Source organism: Chiloscyllium plagiosum, unplaced genomic scaffold, assembly GCF_037043375.1.
Source record: "Chiloscyllium plagiosum isolate Xiang-an unplaced genomic scaffold, Cpla_swu_hap1 HiC_scaffold_4, whole genome shotgun sequence".
In the NCBI taxonomy this organism is placed as follows: domain Eukaryota; kingdom Metazoa; phylum Chordata; class Chondrichthyes; order Orectolobiformes; family Hemiscylliidae; genus Chiloscyllium; species Chiloscyllium plagiosum.
In genome coordinates this window covers 117,266,419-117,287,510 of record NW_028270142.1, presented here as the reverse complement: position 1 = coordinate 117,287,510, position 21,092 = coordinate 117,266,419, and the positions used below count along the sequence as shown (strand labels likewise).

General features: G+C 40.7%; 1 protein-coding gene across 1 annotated transcript in view; it reads right to left on the bottom strand.

Annotated features, from left to right (window-relative positions):
- tg (thyroglobulin) overlaps nucleotides 1-21,092 on the bottom strand; it is a 367,649-nt gene that overhangs the window by 280,497 nt on the left and 66,060 nt on the right. The window contains exons 21-26 of the mRNA XM_087985879.1: nucleotides 19,730-19,879; nucleotides 17,433-17,603; nucleotides 12,483-12,605; nucleotides 6,682-6,797; nucleotides 3,562-3,670; nucleotides 972-1,139 (exon numbers count right to left, since the gene is read on the bottom strand). Coding sequence (XP_087842005.1) covers nucleotides 972-1,139; nucleotides 3,562-3,670; nucleotides 6,682-6,797; nucleotides 12,483-12,605; nucleotides 17,433-17,603; nucleotides 19,730-19,879 — 837 coding nt within the window. The remainder of the gene's footprint in view (nucleotides 1-971; nucleotides 1,140-3,561; nucleotides 3,671-6,681; nucleotides 6,798-12,482; nucleotides 12,606-17,432; nucleotides 17,604-19,729; nucleotides 19,880-21,092) is intronic.

The window sequence follows — 21,092 nt, the reverse complement described above, 5'->3', positions numbered from 1 at the left end:
CAAATAGATCCAATCCACTGACTCTCCTTTGTCTAGCATGCTCATTACCTCCACAAAAAATTCTAACAGATTAATCAGGCATGACCTCCCCTTGATGAAGCTGGACTGATTCAGCCCTGTTTCACCATGAACTTGCAAGTAGTCCACAATCTTATCCTTGGTAATGGACTTTACAATCTTGCCAATAACCAAAATTAGGCTAACCAGCCAATAGTATCCTGTATCCTTCCCTTCTTAAGCAGATGTGTCATATTAGCCATTTCCCAGTCCTCTGGACCCACACTGATTCCTGTGGCTCTGGGGTGTAATCCATCTGTTCCAGTGATTTATCCACCTTCAGACCTTCAGCTTCCCCAGCAGCTTTTGGAATGCTGCTGATGTCTTCCATTGTGAATTCTGATGAAAGGAACCAATTCAGTTCCTCTGTCATTTCATTGCTCCCCATCATTGCTTCTTTAATCTCATTTTCCAGTGATCCAATGTCTACTCTCAGCTGTTTTATATCTTTTAGATATCTAAAAGAACTCATGAAATCTTTTTTAATCCTAGGTAGCTCTCATGTTTCATTCCGTGCACTAGCCCACCAAACCCTCCGTCCCCGCACCCCCACCACCATTTTGTTATCGTGTGCTCATTTTAATGGCTTTCCGATCCCCTGGCCTCGAATTAATCTTCATCACATTGTATGCTTCGTCTTCTGCTTTTATGCTGTCTCTGACTTCCCTTGTCAGCCATGGTTGCCTCATTCCAAGTACCCCCCCAACACTCCACCCAACACTCCCCCTCCCCCCCCCCCCCCCCCCTCCCCACTAGAATGCTTCCTCTCCCTTGGGATGAATTTCTGCTGTGGCTTCTGAATTACCTCAAGAAACTCTTGCTATTGCTGTGCCACCATCTTCTCTGCTAGGCTTTCCTTCCAATAAACTCTGGCCAGCTCCTCCCTCATGTCTTTATTTTTACCTTTACCTTACATCTGATTCCAGCTTCTCCCATCTCAAACTGCAGGATGAATTCGATAATATTATGGTAACTGCCTCCTAGGGGTTCTTTCAACTTAAGCTCCCTAATCAGGTCTGACTCATTACACATCACCAAATCCAGAATTGTCTGTTCCCTAGTGGGTTCTACCACAAGCAGCTCTGGAAAAAAACATCTCATATACATTCTGTGAATTCCTTTTTGTTACTCTTTTTGTTAAATATCCTCATCAGGGTTGTGCTTATACTCTCTGTAGTTTTTATTTCCAAGAGGAAGGAGGCTTAAAAAGAGATATAGAATTTCTCAGGATAGGATTCTTGATAGTGTCCTGAAAACCTTGAGAGTAATGTTTTCACAAATTGTTACATTCAATACCCTGCATTCCTACATTTACGTAGCAGTGGTTGATATTGTTTTTGATCACATCTTCCATGGCTCATTTCTAAATAACTTAACTGCATTTCATGGTATAATCAAAGGCATGACAACAAAATTACTCAATACATCAATTTTAGCACACATTGTTATCAGATTTGGGAAGAAACCAAGTTCAAACGTTTCTCTGTAAACAAATTAACCAGTACACTTTGGCTGCAAAGTGGGTCTCCATAACATTGGTAGTTCTGGTACTAGGGGTGAAATCTACTCACTTGTGTTCAAGTCCTTCCATGGCCTCACCAGTCTTTTCAGCCTTCCAAAACCCAGGCCCTAATCCACATTATTTGTAGTTGATCGCATGCCTCAGCTCAACAATAATGACTTCAACTCTATTATGCCTAAGGTCTGGAATTCTTTTCTGAACTATGTAAAAACAAGGGCTGCCGATGCTGGAAACCAGAGTCTAGATTAGAGTGGTGCTGGGAAAGCACAGCAGGTCAGGCAGCATCCGAGGAGCAGGAAAATCGATGTTTCAGGCAAAAGCCCTTCATCATTGATGTATCAATTCTTTTTTGAATCCTATTCTCTTCTGTATCGGTTCACTCTTCCTTAAAATTTACCTCCTTAACCAAGTGTTTCATAACACAGCGTAACATTTTCCACATTGGGTCAGTATCAATTTTTGACCAAATGCAATACTTTTATTTGATTAAAGGTTTGAAAATGAAAGTTATTGTCATTTTTTGCAAGATCTTAATACTGGAGTATCTCCCTGATTTCTCTAACTCCTATTAAAAGTTGAGCTTGTAGTCTCACATAACTTGTTCTACCTTATGTTCTCACTTAAAATATTACCACTGTGTGTCATAGTGTTGAAGGTAGGTTATTATTTAAAAAACAGCTTCATGCAATTACAATATTCTCTGCCAAAAATAATTGGACTATAAAAAAGCCACTTCAGTTAGCTTTAGGTTTCATTTTATCTCTGTCCACATTCTGTTATTAGAGTAAACATTCCCATCATAACCACAGAAACATTGCTCCCACTCTGTTTCCTGACAAGAGTGTGTTTTGCTTGTTGAAGTTAGCATCAAGAATGTAAACGTTCCTAACTGGGAAAGCTAATGCTAAGAAGCATTTCCCATGTTTCAAGTACAAATTGTACCTTTCGCATTATCCTAAGCATTCATGCACAAATAACTTTAGACAAACAACTAGTTGTTGCCAAGCATCCAAAAGACATAAAGTTGTCCATAATTGCATGTGAGTCACATGCTCACCATGGAGGTTCACAGCATTGGAAAATCCAAATGAAAAAGAGTAAGGGAGAAATCATCACAAAGACGCAGAATCCTTCCTCAGAATAACTAAAACCACTTTCACTGAATGTTGAAGTTATATTGCAATTTAACAAGATCAAGTATTGTAGAATAGAAGTTATTGTTGATGAAATTAAAGGGTAAGTTAGGCAGCCTGACTAATTGACATTCCATCCACAACCTTCAACATTCATTCTCTCCACCACCTCCATCAGTGGCAGCAGTAAGTGCTATCTACAAGGTGCATTTCAGTAGCTTACCAAATCTCCAGCAACCAGCAAGTGACGTATTAAGTATCACTGTCAGAGCCCCAATAATCTCCACCCTTGCCTCCAAAGCACCCTGGGATACATGTCATCAGGCCCTGGGGATTTGTGCACCTGTATGCCCATTAAAACATATAAAACCCCCTTCTTAGTAATCTTAACATGTTCTAGAACCTTACCATCCCAATCCCACTACAAAGTCTTTCTCCTCTGTGAATACAGATGGGAAATATTCATTTAACACCTCACCCATGTCAATTGACCCCATGCACAGGTTGCCTCTTTGGTCTCTAATAGGTCCTAATCTTTTCCCTCCTAATCATCTTACTCTTAATATACTTATAAGAGGCCTTGATCCCATCTGCCAAAGATATTTTGTGGCCCCTCTTTGTGCTCTAATTTTCTTATTATGCAATCTCCCCTACTCTCTATACTTTTGAAGGGCCACCCCACATTTTAATGTACTGTACCTGACATATGTTTCCTCCTTTGCTGCAGAATTAAAATGAAAGTTGGCTTTGTAGCCTGAGGCTATTCAATGTCAATCCCATGAGCTCATGCAATAAAATGTGTTCGCATCTACAGATGGCCCATTTCCATAGAAGTCACATAACACTTACCCTTTTTCCGGTAGACACTCAGATTTCCATCACCATTACTGCTGATCCTGAGCTGGCAACTAATCCCATCATATTTGGCTGTAGATGAACTCCCCAGAAATCCTTGACTCTGTAAGTGGAATGATGGAATAATAAACAGCTATCAAACTGATTTACTAACAGGATATGAGATGGTCATCAATGAGTAATATAGATGATAATAAATGGCTGTAAGTATGAAGAACCACAAACAATTGTCAATGGGCTATGTCTGCTGTCTAATATTTTAAATATGAGTTTCTCCTCATGTTAAATTCCTCCTTAATGTTGTTCCTCCCTATCTCTGTAGATTCAGTTGGCCTTTTAATCTTCTAAGAATTCTGCATTTTTGTAGATACTCTACTTCATTCAGGCTGCTATTTCTGGCGGAGTCTCTAGTCACTCACAGTTATCTAACAAGCAACTGACAAGGGGTTTATACTGAAAGCTTTCAAAGAAAGAGTTATTAAGAGCATCATCTGCACAGCACCCAAGTGGAGATTCAGCCCTAAAGCTCCAGCCAGACAAGGTGCATGCCATGGGAAAGAGAAATTCATAAAACATTGAGTACATATAAAGAATCACTTTCCAATGAATATTGTCAATGGAAAGAGTGCTACACAGATTTATCCCAAACATTTGAGGTCAGGCAATGCTGCAGGTCACTGTTTGCACAGCCCAGATGACGAACTTCATGCCTTTTCCATGATTCAGTTGAAATGACACTTTGTCAACAAATTTCTCGCCACCAATATCTATGTGATTGAGTCACTCCTGAAGAGAATGGACAGTTGTTGTGGTTCTGTTCGCCGAACTGGGAACTTGTGTTGCAGACATTTCGTCCCCTGTCTAGGTGACATCCTCAGTGCTTGGGAGCCTCCTGTGAAGTGCTTCTGTGATCTTTCCTCCAGCATTAATAGTGGTTTGAATCTGCCGCTTCTGGTTGTCAGTTCCAGCTGTCTGCTGCAGTGGTCGGTATATTGGGTCCAGGTCGATGTGCTTATTGATTGAATCTGTGGATGAGTGCTATGCCTCTCGGAATCCCCTGGCTGTTCTCTGTTTGGCTTGTCCTATAATAGGAGAAAGTGAGGTCTGCAGACGCTGGAGATCAAAGCTGAAACTTTATTGCTGGAACAGCACAGCAGGTCAGGCAGCATCTAGGGAACAGGAGATTCGACGTTTCGGGCACAGGCCCTTCTTCAGGAATGATTCCTGAAGAAGGGCCTGTGCCCGAAACGTCGAATCTCCTGTTCCCTAGATGCTGCCTGACCTGCTGTGCTGTTCCAGCAATAAAGTTTCAGCTTGTCCTATAATAGTAGTGTTATCCCAGTCGAATTCATGTTGCTTGTCATTTGCGTGTGTGGCTACTAAGGAAAGCTGGTCGTGTTGTTTCGTGGCTAGTTGGTGTTCATGGATGCGAATCGTTAGCTGTCTTCCTGTTTGTCCTATTTTGTGTTTTGTACAGTCCTTGCATGGGAATTTGTACACTACATTGGTTTTGTTCATGTTGGGTATCGCCTCCTTCGTTCTGGTGAGTTGTTGTCTGAGAGTGGCTGTTGGTTTGTGAGCTGTTATGAGTCCTAGTGGTCGCAGTAGTCTGGCTGTCAGTTTGGAAATGCTCTTGATGTATGGTAGTGTGGTTAGTCCTTTGGGTTGCGGCATGTCCTCATTCCGTTGTCTTCCCCTTAGGCATCTGTTGATGAAATTGCGTGGATATCCGTTTTTGGCGAATACATTGTAGAGGTGTTCTTCTTCCTCTTTTTGCAGTTCTGGTGTACTGCAGTGTGTTTTGGCCTTCTGAATAGTGTCTTGATGCAACTTCTTTTGTGTGTGTTGGAGTGATTGCTTTCGTAGTTTAGGACTTGGTCTGTGTGAGTGGCTTTCCTGTATACCTTTGTGGTGAATTCTCCGTTCGGTGTTCTCTGTACCATCACGTCTAGGAATGGGAGTTGGTTGTCCTTTTCTTCCTCTCTAGTGAATCGGATTCCTGTGAGTGTGGCATTGATGATCCGGTATGTGTTCTCTATTTTTGTGTTTTTAATGATTACAAAGGTGTCATGCACATATCTGACCCAGAGTTTGTGTTGAATTTGCGGTAAGACTGTTTGTTCTAATCTTTGCATTACCGCTTCTGCTATGAGTCCAGAGATGGGTGAGCCCATGGGTCTGCCTTTGATTTGTTCATATATTTGGTTGTTGGAATGGACAGATAGAATGGACAGTCTATCAGTTTATTCAGGCATAATTTCAGACACTTCTTTTATTCCACTTCCAATGTTCATCTCCCACCTTTTATTTTAATTTTCCCTCATATTGTCCCTCATAAAAAATGTTAGACAGCACCTTCCAAACCCACAACCACTTCCATCTGGAAGGCCAAGGGTGCCAGATACACGAGAATAGCATCACCTGATGTTCCTCTCCAAGCTACTCACCATCATGACTTGGAAATATATCTCAATTCCTTCACTGTTGCAGGGTCAAAATCCTGGAATTCCCTCCCTAACGGCATTGTGGGTCCACCTACAACATGTGGACTCCAGTGGTTCAAGACAACAGCTCACCACCACCTCCTCAAGAACAACTAGGAACGGGCAGTAAAGGTTGGCCAGCTAGCAGTGTTCACATCCACAGATGAATAAAGAAAATTACTCTTGAATTATGGAACTACTTATTCTTTCTTCTGTAATTATTTTTTTAAACCAAGCTCAAAAGTCTCCTAAACAAAGCTTGGTTAGTTGTGTGCTCTTTCAAAATTTGGTTTTGTTCTGCACTATTGACATTCAAAGTGCAGGGAAGTGACACGATCTGAGTTGCTGTGGAAAACTGGCACAGATGCTGGGCTGAATGGCGTCCTTATGTTCTGTGACAATTCAATCATTCCATGACCTTTCGAATTCATTTTAAAAAAAGTGAAGGTCTTTGAGGGAATTGAAAATGACCTTCACATTTTCTGTAGAAGTATCTGCACAGTGGGATTCATTATGATGGCTTTTCTCTTGGTTCTGCTTTCTGATGATTCTCATTATAGCAAGAGTGTCACACAGGATTTTCAGTAAAAATATCAATAATTCAGATAGAAGATCAAATCATCTCCCCTACCTGTCCAAAGGTTTTGCAAAGCAAGTTGGATTCAGAGGTACTGTAAAGCTCACAATGGAATACCTCCCCTTTGTGGTATAACACCAGAAAGTCACATGTCTCATTTCCTGAGCATTCTGCAAAGTGAAAGATGATGGTTTTCGATAAGTGAAACTTTGCAATTTATCTCAAGCACAAGTAGAAATATTTTAACAGGCAAACCAGACAGGAGACAATAAGATTCATTTATCTAACTGTGCATTTTCAGCACCTGCACCTGCACTCACCCCTTTCCAAAGCTTTTGAACATTCTTGAGTAAGTTTGCCATTGGGTTTAAACATGGTTCTGTCACATCTACAATTCAGAGTAAAATTAAAAACAAGCTTATGGAATAGGAAAGGCTCATGTCTCTGTTGACTGTAATGGTGTAGGGTCATTTCACAAGTCATTTCAGCTTGTGAAGGGCCCAAAACTAAGTGATGGAAATAGTCATCCTATGACATAGATCTTGAGTATTTCTGAGAAAAGTTTTGTTGACGTTTTTCATCTTGCACCTGCCCGGTCTATTTGCATTAATACCATTGTAAAGAGCAAACATCACTATACTGTATTGAGAAAGAATGCTGGTTCATTGAAAAGTGGTCTCTGATTGATTGAAGCACTGTCGTGGAGAATGCACTAGTTAATGATGACTGCCAGGTAACTGCTAAGCTTTGTTTACATTTTTCAACTAAGCACATTGACTCTGATTAGTCAAAGCATTGCCCTGACAAATGAACCAGAGAACTGCTGTTGCATTGAAACAGGTGCAGTAAGTGTATATGTTCTTTCTATTTTAAAGAACAGGGCCTTGTGTATTAATATGCAGCTTCCAATACATCTTGGTATAACTTGTGGATTGTCCCAATGAATGCAATATAAAAAGCTTTGACAATTTTTTGTTGTATTCATATTATGAATACTAAATAGTTATTTATAAACACAATGAGAAATTAACTGGGATTAATAAAATAACTCTTTCAAACTGTAGGCATCGGGACAGTGGGCTGATTTGCTTCCTCCTGTAGTTCACAATTGCATAGCTGCAGTTTTCCCTATTTTCTGACTTAGTGTGGAGTGGGTGTGTTAAGTGTTGACTCAGTTGACACCTCTCCCACTAAGAAAGCTTGCAGGATCATGCACCCATCAGCTTGCTAAGGATGACTGGTGAACACCAACAAGCTTCTTAGTGAATTATAGCTTCAATAATGATGTCAAGGATCCCCAGAAACTATTGCCTCCAACTGTAATCTGATAGACAGCAAGTAAAGATTTACATTTCAGGTGGTCCATCAGTATGAAGGTGGAACTGCTTTTGCTTCTTGTGGAATAGTATTATGGGAAGGAATGGATCTAGGATCTTGGCATTTAGGGCGGGTATGGCCTTTGGAAGATGCCCTCCCATTTGTGTCTCTAATTGTTTGCCTATTGGGACAAATGGATACCCCCTCCAACAACCTTTCAGGCAGGGTCACCGTAGTTACCCAGCTTGAACCCAGTCACATTTGTTGTCTGCCAGGAAGCCAAATGTTCACGGAGGTGGTACACTGAGGTCCTCAAATAGCTGCTAATTGATCACTTCAAGGTTGTAAGTTGAGAAAGTCCCCAAGTCACCTTTGATGGCCTACATCATCCTCAATGGGCTTTGTCGGTCTTTGAATCAATTGGACAATACAAGTGATATGCTAGTGGTTCATACAGGAAAGAAAAAACACAGGTCATTTGGTAATGGAAAACAAAACCATTCAGTTATGTTCCCATGCTGTACATCTCTATGACTCTATGACTCTAAGTCCCATTCCACACATTGGTAATGTGAAAAGAAGAGGGCAGATGTCTCTGCCAGACCAACTCACCCAATTATTTTTCCTTCCTTTCCTTATTTTTGTCATTATCTCTAGGGAGGAAAACCCCTTTGAGGTTTTGGTTGAAACTGAATTTCAAAGAATGAGTCCAAGAAGTAATAAATGGAACAATAAATGAAACTGACACATTAGCAATATAGGAAGTGGTTTTTAACTTTTAACAAAAATTACTTCAACTCATGTTTTGTTTTACACAAAGGAGACACAGATCAGAACCAACAGAGTGCAGTCCCTAAGGCATCCACTGGTCACAATGCTCCTCTGAAATGAAGAAAGACAACATTTACCTCACTTTACCTCATTCAGCTTTTCCTTGGGCTGAATTCTACAGCCTCCAACTGGGCAATATTTTGGCAGGATTGTAAATAAAATGTGAGAATTACTATCCAGATGCTGCCCATTGCCATTTCTGTAAAATGGGACAGATATATGGCAGGAGATTTGCTAGGGAGTTACTCGGGATGGATTAAATTAGTCTGACGGGGCGGGGATGGGGGAACGCTAACTAGTAGTGAGACGAAAGAGAAGGTTGACACTAGTACAGATGTTAAAGCGAGCAAATTAAACAGACAAGGCAGGCAAGAGCACGGTAGGGAATGAGGGAAGGCTGATGAATTAAATTGCATTTATTTCAATGCAAGAGGCCAGACAGGTAAGGCAGATAAACTAAGGGCATGGAGAGGAACATGGGACTGGGATATCATAGCTATTATAGAAACATGGCTGAAGGAGGGTCAGGACTGATAGTTCAATGATCCGAGGTACAGATGCCATAGGAAGAATAAATGCGGAAACAGGATAGGAGGGGGAATGGCATTTTTCATTAGGGAAAACATCATGATAATTCTTAGGATATTCCTGAGTGATTGTCCAGTGAGGCTGTATGTGTGGAACTTAGAAATAAGAAGGGAGTGATCACTTTTATAGAATTGTACTATAATCAGCAGGTAATTGAGGAGGAAATATGTAGGGAGATTGCAGATAGTTGTAAAAATAATAGAGTTGTAATAGTGTGGGTTTTAGCTTTCCAAACATAGACTGTGACTGCCATAATATTAAGAGCTTGGATGGGGAGGATTTGTTAAGTTTGTTCAGAAAAAGTTCTCAATCGATAGGTAGATAGCCTGACTAGAGAAGGGGTAAAACCCGGCCTCTTCTTGGAAAATAAGGCAGGACACGTGACTGAGGTGTAAGTGGGAGAGTACTTTGGAACTAATTACCATAATTCTATGAGCTTTAAAATAGTTATGGCTAAGGATAGGTCTGGTCTACAAGTTAAAGTTCTAAATTGGGACAAGGCTAATTTTGATGGTATTGTGCAGGAACTTTCAAAAGTTGATTGGGGGAAGCTATTCACAGATGAGGGGACATCTGGCAAGTGAGAGGTTTTCAAAAGTGGCATAATGATAGTTCAGGGCTAGCATGTCCCTATTAGTGTGAAGGGCAAGGTTGGCAGAAGTAGCGAACACTAGATGACTAAGAGATAGCTTTAACAGATAGGTAAAGAAGAATGCAAAGAGATTCTACAAGTATATTAAGGGCAAAACAGTAACTATAGAGAATAGGGCACTTAAAGAGCAATGAGACAGTCTATGAGCAGAACCACAGGAGATGGGTGAAATCCTAAACAAATATATCTAATCAGTATTTACAGTGGAGAAAGACATAAATAGTGGGAAATAAATAGTGATGTCTTGAAAAGAGTTCACATTACAGAAGAAGAGGTGCTGAAGGCCTTAAAATGCATAAAGGTAGATAAATTTTGGGACTTGATTGAATGTATCAGAGGACATTGTGGGAAACTGGAGGAAGAAATTAGAAGACCCTTAGCAGAGATATTTGTATAATTGACAGTCAAGGTGAGGTGCCAGAAGACTGGAGGGTGGGTAATGTTGTGCCATTATTTAAAAAAGGCTGTAAGGAAAGTCCAGGGTGCTGCAGACCAGTAACTTGACATAAGTGCTGGGTATGTTGTCAGAGGGGATTCTGAGAGACAGGACCTACATGTATTTGATCAGCAATAGTCAGTATGGCTCTGTGTGCTGGAAATGGTGTCTCACAAATTTGACTGAGTTATTTGAAGAGGTGATGAAGAGGATATATGAAAGCAGAACGGTAGACATTGTTTATATGGACTTCAGCAAGGCCTTTGACAAAATATAGCATGGTAGTGTGGTTAATAAGGTTAGATCACATAGGATCCAGGAGGAGCTAACCAACTGAATACAAAACTGATAGAAGGCAGAGGGTGGTAGTAGAGAGTTGTTCTTCAGACTGGAAGCTTGTGACCAGTGGTGTGCCTCAAGAATTGGTGCTGGCGCCACTATTGTTCATCATTAATATAAGTGATTTGGATGATAATATAGGAGGCATGGTTAGTAATTTTGCAGATGACACCAAAATTGGTGATATAGTATTCAGTGAATAAGGTTATCTAAGAGTACATGGGATCTTGATCAACTGAGCCAATGGGCCAAAGAATGGCAGATGGAGTTTAAATGTGAGGTAATGCACTTTGGTAAGATAAACCAGGGAAGGAGTTCCATAGTAAATGGTAGCGCCCAGGGGGGTGTTGTCGAACAGATAGACCTAGGATACATAATTCCTTGAAAGTGGAGTAACAAGTAGATAGGGTGGTAAAGAAGGCTTTTAGCATGCATCTCTTCTTGGTCAGAGCATTGGGTACAGGAGTTGGGGTGTCATGTTGCAGCTGTACAAAACATTGGTAAGGCCTCATTTGGACTACTGCGTACATTTTTGGTTGCCCTCCTATAGGAAGGATGTTATTGAACTGAAAAGGGTGAACAGATTTACAAGTACATCATCAAGACTGGAAAGTTTGAGTTATAAGGAGAGGCTGGATAGGCTGGGACTTCTTTTTTTGAAGCATTGGAAACTAAAGGGTAGCCTTATAAAGGTTTGTAAAATCATGCGGACCATAGATAAACCAAGGTCTTTTCCATTTACAAAATTTAAGACATTTGGACAGATATCTGGATAGGAAAGGTCTAAAGGGATATCGGTCAACGTAGGCAAATGGGACTAGTTCAGTTGAGGAAACCTGGTCAGCATGGATGAATTGGGCCACACAGCCTATTTCCATGCTGTATGATTCCATGACGCTATATCATGAGCTTGTAAGCATCATTATCAACAGCTCGCCCACAAAAGTTACTTCATTGTTAATTGATTTCCCAAGCCAATTTACCTAAGTATTTCTGTGTCCATGCCATAACATCATTGGTGTTGGCAGGCAAGCTGGAGTGGTGCGGCCATTTTCTCAAAACAGACGGGTTAAAAGGTGGTAAGAAAGTGAACATTGATCATGGGGTCTTAAAGTTGAGGCTAATCTTGGAAATGCCAACTAGCATTCTAGAATGAAGCTATTAAATGGGAAGAGGAATCAAAATGGATATAGCACAGGTCAACAAGAATATTCAAGAGCTAAGCAGCCTTGGGACAACAAATAAGGCATTCAGGTACAGTTGAGATATGTTCCAATGAGAGAAAAGGAGACTGCAGCTAAATCCAGAGGGCCCCTGGAAGATGGAAACATATTTAATTAAATCGTATGAGTTTTTTGATGAGCTAACGGAAATGATTATTTCTGGTACTTCTGTTGATATTGTGTTGAACAACTTCCAAAAGACTTCTAATAAAGTGTCACATAATACCACAGCAGCAAGGGTGAAGACCATGGTATAAAAGGGAAAGTGATAACATAGACACAGTGCTGATTGACAGGTAATGGAGCAATGGAGAATAGGGAAGGAGCAGGGGGTGTGGTTAGCTGTAATGTTTCTACTGATCACCAGCACAGACATAACAGGGTAAATTTTTGCCATCAGTCTGTAACCATTGTAAAATTCTTGTGAATGAAATGATGAAGCAATCAGAGCAAGCTTGACTTATCTGACCTGTGAGACAATCTAGAAGCTGTCTCTGACGATCAGCATGCGCTGGTAAAACTTTGCTGATGTCTGTGCCTTCGGAGTTCAGAATCAGCTGGGATTCATCAACACTTTCAAACTGTCGGAACACTTCAGGTGGAAAAATAAAAATAAAACATTGTTTAAGAAATTTAAGAAACAACAAATGAGCAAAAATTATTCCCCTGATAATTGATGCTTGTCTTACTCTCTCCTTGGCTTTCCAGGTTGTGTGTACTGAAAGGAATCAAAAGGCAGACTATGGAATATGCCATTAATGGAGAGTTTGGATATATTGGCTTTATACAATATCACACAGAGGTATGAAGACAAGTAAAATACAAATGAAAATGGAGCTTTATGAAGTACATTTTTTAGAGACACACATATTGTTCTTCTCCCTGTTTGTGTCCCTTGATTAGTTTTAACTTTGTCTTACTACATACAGTGATGCTTTCCTATTCCTACTACAAATTATTTGTACCATGTCATCTGCAATACCATTAATCCTCAGAGGTTATCTTGCAAAATTTCAAATTATCCATTCATCCTGAAATCTTCACTAATCCACCCTTGGACTAATGACCTTCCAAATCAACAGCCCGCCCACTCAGCACAAATCTTCACTGTGCACAGTTTAAACTTCTGATTCTACTCTCAGATACTTGTTCAGTGTCATTTATCTTTTTGTTATTGTACTTCCCTGACTGAGAACAGCCAATTACTGGGATCTTACTGGGTGACCATGAGTACGATTTCCCAAATACTTATGGTTTCAGATGGAATATCCCAAATTGTCAATCTCCTGGGTAAATGGAGTGAAATACTGGCTACCTGTGTTATTCACCCACCCTCTTCAGTTGGTTGCAAAACCTCAGGAAGTGTGGTGGCCTCCCTGGACCCTCTCTGATCCTCAAGGTGCATTGTTATTGGGAAGAGATTGAAGTTATTGAATTCCTTAAGGAAGATTATTTCATGAATGTTTCCAGCATGACTTCTGTCTTAATTGCCTGTACCTGCTGGTCAAATGCAAGCTGATTAAGACTAAAGTTTCAGGTACATCTAAACAGGCTATTTCCTGAGGGTTTCAGACCTTTAATGGCCCACCTCCACCTCCAGCACTAAATGGGATGCACATAAGATGACCTTTTTGTACTACATTGTAATCGGTGGCACTTTACTCAGGCAAGAGCAAGTTAACTGCATGTGTTTTCCCTGAAGTTTACCCTGCAGGATATGGTCCAGCGTTGGATTCACCCCTTCAACTGCTGTGCTATTTACTTGAAAATGATAGAGAAGGCTTCCACCTTTGCTTGCTGAAACTTAGGAATTAAACAAACTGTTTCTGCCCTTAAGTCTGAGTCAGTGGTGTCTTCACAATAGAATACATGCTTCTCAACTCAAGCGGTCTTAGATCAAACCCCTTTACCTGCCTTTTTTATCCTGAAATACTCTCTCATATCTCTCGTTAATCCTCCCTTTGTTTCCTGAAATACTCGCTCTCACTTTTGTCTTCTCACTTTCTCTTTCTCTTCTTTCTCCTTCATCTCCCTTGGTCCTTCCTTCCCTTCTTAGTGAAATTCTAATTGCCGCTGCCCCAAGTTTAAACTCGCTACTGCTACATTTTCCATTTCAGCATCATTAATTTGCACCCGTAAACTGATGGCTATGTTTTAAGAAATTCAGGCTTTCTGACTTCCAATGGATTTCCAATTTCAAGTGCTTCGCTAAACTTGTTAACTCTTTGTGAGTCAAACTTTTAAATCTTCAGAAGTAACTTCGCCTAATACTGCTAGGAATGCAGTGGCATCAAACATAGACATCTCTATCCTGTAACAGTACAAACTTAAGAAAGTCTCTTGCAGTTTTAAAAAAAAATTAGTTTCAAAGTGACTACTTACCTACTTCAGTACTTGCATTTCATCTGCTAGTTCAAACAGTGTCCACAAGCTCCCAATTTGTTGTGACCAAATCCCTGTGAGACCCAATCCACTCTGACCATTCCCCGGGTGAGGTTCTCCAAATTATTATAGTTTCACACAGAATACTCCAAGTTATCAAACTTCTGGGTGAGAAAGGATAACAGGTTCCCTTTCTTTATTCACTCACCCCTTTAATTAGTTGTAACAAGTTTAATTTAAAAAAGAATCCCTCCCTTGTGGAGCCTTTCTCCCTGACCCAAATGAATTTATGTTTTAAAAGGAATCAATACGACCAGGCTTTCTTGAATTAAAAGAAGAGTATGTTTATTAATTACTAAGCACAAGAAGAAAGAATAATGTAACACACATATCTGCAGATTAGAAATGTGAAGTGACTTCAAAAAAAGATAAAACTTAAAAGATATATGGGTCAGTCCCTGAGTTATTCATGAGAATGAATCCAGGATGTTGACAGTTCAGCAATTGATTTCAGAATCCTTGATTTTTTTCAATTTAGTTGAATTTCTTTTGCACTGTTTCCTTTTTCTGGAAGTTTTCTGGCAGTAGTCAGAGTGAGGAAGTCTTTCTTTTAACCTATTTCCATTTGACTAGCTTGCTGGCTGGCTGTGGAGAATGTGCAAACTCCACACAGACACTCAGAGCAAAATTATATTTTACCTGCAATGCTGGAGTGACTAGTGGGTGGCTCTCCAACTGTGACAATCACAGCACACTTGAGCTCAAACGCAGGTTGGGGATACATGAGTATCTCAGCCCACAGGCATTCACATGTGCCTCAGTTTATTAGGTCACCATCTTCCACTGGCACATCTTAATCCACTGACACACCAAGACCAGAGCTGAGCTGGCATTTTTTATATACCTCTGTTCTTGCATATTCATGAAAGGAGAAGACACAAAACATATCTCTCAGCTGTCTTTTTGTCCAACATATTCATAGTTTGAGATATTTCCCAGGAGATTGCAGTCAATCTTACTGCACTTTCTCCCATTAAAGGAGAAAGTGAGGTCTGCAGATGCTGGAGATCAGAGCTGAAAATGTGTTGCTCGAAAAGCGCAGCAGGTCAGGCAGCATCCAGGGAACAGGAGAATCGACAGCATAAGCCCTTCTTCAGTTCCCTGGATGCTGCCTGACTTGCTGAGCTTTTCTCCCATTAAACTCCATTTCTTTGAACCTTTCCTGACACCTCGTCAGGTATGACCTTTCAGAGTCTATTTCTCACCCAACAGACAATAAATTAACATCCACAGTTAACTTTTGAATTGATGTCCCTTTTAAAAAAAAATAGAATGCATATTACGATTAATGTCGGATATGCCCATAGGGATTCCGGAGCGTATGAGCTGTAGCCATGATGACATAAAATAGCCATTAGACCCCTTTTGTGTTTGAACAGTGCATCTTTCAATATATCAGGATTTCATTCTTTCTGCATCCTGCTTTGTAGATTTCAGCTGAATTATAGCTCTCGAGGCAAATAATGTTCACCGCAGCTCTTTCATGTTTCGTTGCATAAAAACGACACTGTAGGGATTGTTTGTTTAAATCACAGTGGCTCAGTGGTCAGCATTGTTGCCTCACCAAGGACCCCGGTTCAATTCCAGCCTGGGTGACTGTCTGTGTAGAGTTTGCACGTTCTCCCATGTCTGAATGGGTTTCCTCTGGGTGTTCCAGTTTGTTCCCACAGTCCAAAGATGTGCAAGTTAGGTGGATTGGCCAAGTTAAATTATCCATAGTGTGCAGGAATGTGCAGGCTAGGTGGTTTAGACATGGGAAATGCAGGATTATAAGCATAGGGTAAAGGAAATGGGACTGGATGGGATGCATTCAGAGAGTGGCTGACTTGATGGACTGAATGGCCTGCTTCCACACTGTAGGGATTCTATGAAATCAATAATGTGAGCATGTGAATTATGTCATAGATTGACTCAGATGGTTAGGTCTAGGATCGGTTTAGTTTCCTTTTGTTTAAAATGTGCTACTTCAACTTCCAAACTGATTAGGAACTGGGAAGAAGATCATTGGAGAAAAATAGTTCCACAATATTTCACCTGGTTATTCATTTGGCTCACACAATTTGGGTGAAAGTGAGGACTGCAGATGCTGGAGATCAGAGTCAAAAAGTGTGGCACTGGAAAAGCACAGCAGGTCAGGCAGCATCTGAGGAGCAAGCGAGTCGACATTGACTCCGTATGGTTGTAGGGTCCCAAGGTGCAAGATGAGGTGGTCTTCCTCCAGGTGTCAGGTGGCTAGGATTTGGCAATGGAGGAGGTCCAGGACTTCTATGTCCTTGGCAGAGCGGGAGGGAGAGTTGAAGTTTTCAGCCGCAGGGCAGTGGGATTGATTGATGCATGTGTCCAGGAGATGATTTCCGAAATGGTCTGCAAGTTGGCAGAACACCTCATCTTCCACCTTGGGACCCTCCAACCACACCGGATCAATGTCAATTTCACTAGTTTCTTGATCTCCCCTACGCCCCCTCCCACTTTATCCCAGATCCAACCCTCCAACTTGGCACTGTCCTCATGACCTGGCCATCTTCCTTCCCACCTACCTGCTCCATCCTCCAATCCAAACTATCACCATCACCCCCACATTCATCCACCTATCACATTTCGAGCTATCTTACCTGCAGCTCCAACACCCCCCCCCACCCCCTCCCATTTATCTCTCAGCCTCCTTGGGTCCCCCACCCCCTATCCTGCATATGAAGAGCTTATGCCCGAATCATCGATTCTCCTGCTCCTTGGATGGTACCTGACTGGCTATGCTTTTCCACCATCACTCTTTTTGACTCATTCAATCTGGATGGCAGGTACGGTCACAAAGGGAAATCCTGATCACAAAAGCACTGGCAGTTAGGAAGCTTGAACTATCAAAGATCAGGATAATGACTGACAATGGGGCTTAATGTTCATTCAAACAGTAAACACATTGATAAAATTGCACTGTAACAAGCCAAGAATTCAAATTATCTAAAACACATCTACTCACCAATGCAATCAGACTCAGTGAGAGGGCTGACGGTTTCAGTCCAACGTAATCGCTCTCCATTCAAAGTGACACAGAAAGATTTCTGAGTGTCGGCATTTTGCTGAGCTGCTCTATATTGTCCTAAAGAATCACAAGTTGGATTCCAAGGACTGGTTTCACACTCTGTTAAACCTGTTAGGGTCACATAGGTAAATGTATGGAGTATCTGGGAATTTGTCAATAGAATAAAATATCTTCCTTACCTGCAAATGTTTATTTTTCCCTAATGGTGGGAAAGTAGCAAAAGGACACTATTCTTTTCTACACTGGTGACAAAGCCTGGTTTTGATGATATATAAAACTCAGTTTGGACACTAGTAAGAGCCTTATTAGCAAAACCAAACTGAAGTTTTGTAATGAATGGTAGTTTTACCTACTGTTGAGCAAAACACTTACCTTGGCCATGATGTTCAATAATATTATCAACAGCCCAGTGAGTCAAAATAAAAATCTATAAAGCACAGATGATCAGGACTACCAAGGATAGTGGTCCTCTGTTCCCTGTCAGTTTCCATCATTCCCCCTCCCTTTAAACTCCAGGATCCTCCTCCCAGAGATACCTTGCTGCTTGAGCTTCTCCCATCACATCCATCTGTTAACATCTTCACCGGAAATGATCAAACAGCTACTGGAGAGAGGGGGCACATTCAGATGAGGCCATGCTGTTAACCTCTGCCAGGCATCCAACTCAAAGTCAATGCACAGGATTGAGTTCACTCCCAGTGAAAGTCAAAATCAGGTCTTTTGTCAAAGTTTGAAAGTTTGAAATGAAATCACTGATTTTTTTTGGCATTGTCAATCAGAATGGACCATTTATTGTGGCAAAGGGTAGAAATGCAAAGAGATTGACAATTGATAGGGTAGTGAAAATATTGAATTGAGTTTATAAGGTGTTGGATTTGCAAAATAAGAATCAGAGTCCAACTTTCTTCTATCAGTGGCTTCAAGGGGCAGTTAGACATGGTTTGAAGGGCTAAGAGATTTAGGGACATAAAACAGGATCCTTTAATCTCCAAGACTGCTACAACATTTAATGAAATTATGGCTGAGCCGTGGCCTAACTCCATGCAACAGTCTCTTCCCCAATCCTGTAATATCAATCAATTTCAGTTTTAAGTGCAACTATTAATCTTACATCAATTGCTATATGTGGTACTGGAAGGAACTCAAAGTTTTTTGTAAAGGGGATTCAAATTGAGCAGTTGCCTTCTGTGTGAAATCAGTGTAAAAAAATACATCAAAGTGTCTACAGTAGTTGGATGATACATGCTGATCATTCCACAATGTCATAGCTAAGATCAACTGCAATTCCAGGAATTCATTACTGCTGTTCTGTGATGGCAACAGAAAACAGTCTGTACACTCCCTGTGTGGCCACAAAGCGGAACATCAGATGACTGGATCCTGCTTCCAAATTTTAATTTTAACTTAAATCACTGTCATTCCTGCAAACCCTGTGGTCCCAGGTTTGTCAACAATGAAGTCTGAGAAACATCAATCAAGAGTCTCAGTCACCTAAAATATTCAGAATATATGACTGAACCCTATTGGTCAACCAACCGCATGACCACAGATGACCTGGTCATTGAAGTCACTGTTGTTTGATATAGAATAAATAGTCTGCAGTACTGTATTTGCAAAATTATAAGTAACTGTGCTTAAAAGTATTGTGGGACAAGGGAATATGGAAGACCCCATGTGAAATTTTGTTGTTTCATTGATTTCTTTCATTGCTAGATACTTTTAGTGAAATATTTTGTGCTCATAAAAATGCACTAGGAGGCTGGAAGTGTGTGTGTGAAAAAGTGGATAAAGCAATCAGAGGCCATGTAGGGTCAGCAAAAGAGATTGGAGCAGGATTGCAGGCATGGTTGGTAATGGGAAAGGCAGGGGAGAAAGGTCAGAGGAGATTTTAAATGGGAAGAGATTAGAGGCTGGGCTGGGAAATGAGCTATGAAGCAAGGATGGCAGAGGGGGACAATCAGAAGCCATCAGTGCAACTGAGTTCTGAAGGAGATTTGTATTGGACTTACAGCATTAATTCTATTACTCTGTCCACAGATGCTACCAGACCTGTTGAGATTCTCCAACAGTTTCTAATTTGATTACATTAGGGGATGTGCGTGTTGACAATAGCGGTTCTGGAAGGTTGGACAAATCAGATGATGAAGCAGCAGAGAGGTCAGAGGTAAGTTGTAAAAGGCAGGGAACTAGAAAAGCATAAAAGTATTCAATATAGATTTAAATATAATACTTACACAGGTGAGCTGAAAAAGCTCCAGCAGACACTGTCCTTTTCCCTTCTGGGCATTTTCTACACTTTACATTTCCCACAGCCTCCTGATAAAATCCATGTTGGCACAGAATGCAGGTGCCATCCTGAAAAAAGCTGCCAGCTGGGCATACAACTGTGAAAGGAAAGGACTATAATTTTTCATCTATTTTCATAACAAAAAAAAAGCAAATTGGCTTCAACCACCCAATGAAGCAACATTAAATTAATCACAGGATTACTGTGGAGGAATAGCAGGTCACTTAGCCCGTTATGTTTGAGTAAATTGGCTTTGTGCTAATCTCCTATCTTTCCCTTGTAACTCTGAACACTACCTCTTTAAATAATCATCTAATGCCTTCTTGAATGCCCCAATTGGTCCTGCTGCCACTACACTTCTTGGAAGCACATTCTAGGCTCTAACTACCTGCTCTGTAAAAATGATTTTCCTCACATGGCATTTGCTTCTGTTCCACAGTACTTTAAACATGTACTTCTGATTTTCAATCAGTTCTCAAAAGGGAACAGCTACTCCTTATCTGCTCTGTTCAAATCCTCAAGATTTTGAAACTTTCTATCAAATCTCCTCTTAGCCATCTCCTCTCCAAAGAAGAAACAGTTCCAAATTCTCTGATCTTTCTGACCAACTGTTGGTGCTCATCCCTGGAACCATTCTTACAAAACTCCTCTTCACTTTCTCCAATTCATTCACAGCATTTCTAAAGTGTGGGGCCCAGAACACAATACTCCAGATGGGGTCTAACTAGTATCTTACAAAAGTTCAACATAACCTCCCTACTCTTGTACGCTGTGTCACTATTTATGAAATCGAGAAATTTGTGTTTTGTTAAGTGCTCTCTCTACCTGGTCCAGCTATCTTGAATGTCGTACAACCCAAGTCACATACTGTCTCTCATTAGCCACTTTTGTTCTCTAATGAGGTTAATTTGTACTCATTCAGGAATGTCAGTTTTCAAATTTTTCTTGTGAAGTATGCGCACAGAGACATAGCAAGCCTCCCTATGCACTATCTCAGTGAGCACTCAGAAGATCAGGTAAAAATGGATCATAGGCATATAGTAAATTTGCCAGTACACTATTGCACAGATTTAGTGACATTTAGCAACTAGAATTTAGCTCTTTTGTCCATGTTTGGTTCAAACTTAATTTAATGAGGTGTAGAAGAGTAAATAGGCCTCTGCAAACTACCTCTAAATCATATCACTGAAGAGGCTGGATCTATATTCTAACTAATCTAGTTATAAGGTACAAAACAGAAATGATTTTGGTTTCCTATGTCCCATGATTGATGTTTACTCTGCCATGAACTCACAAATCTGCAGCTGTGG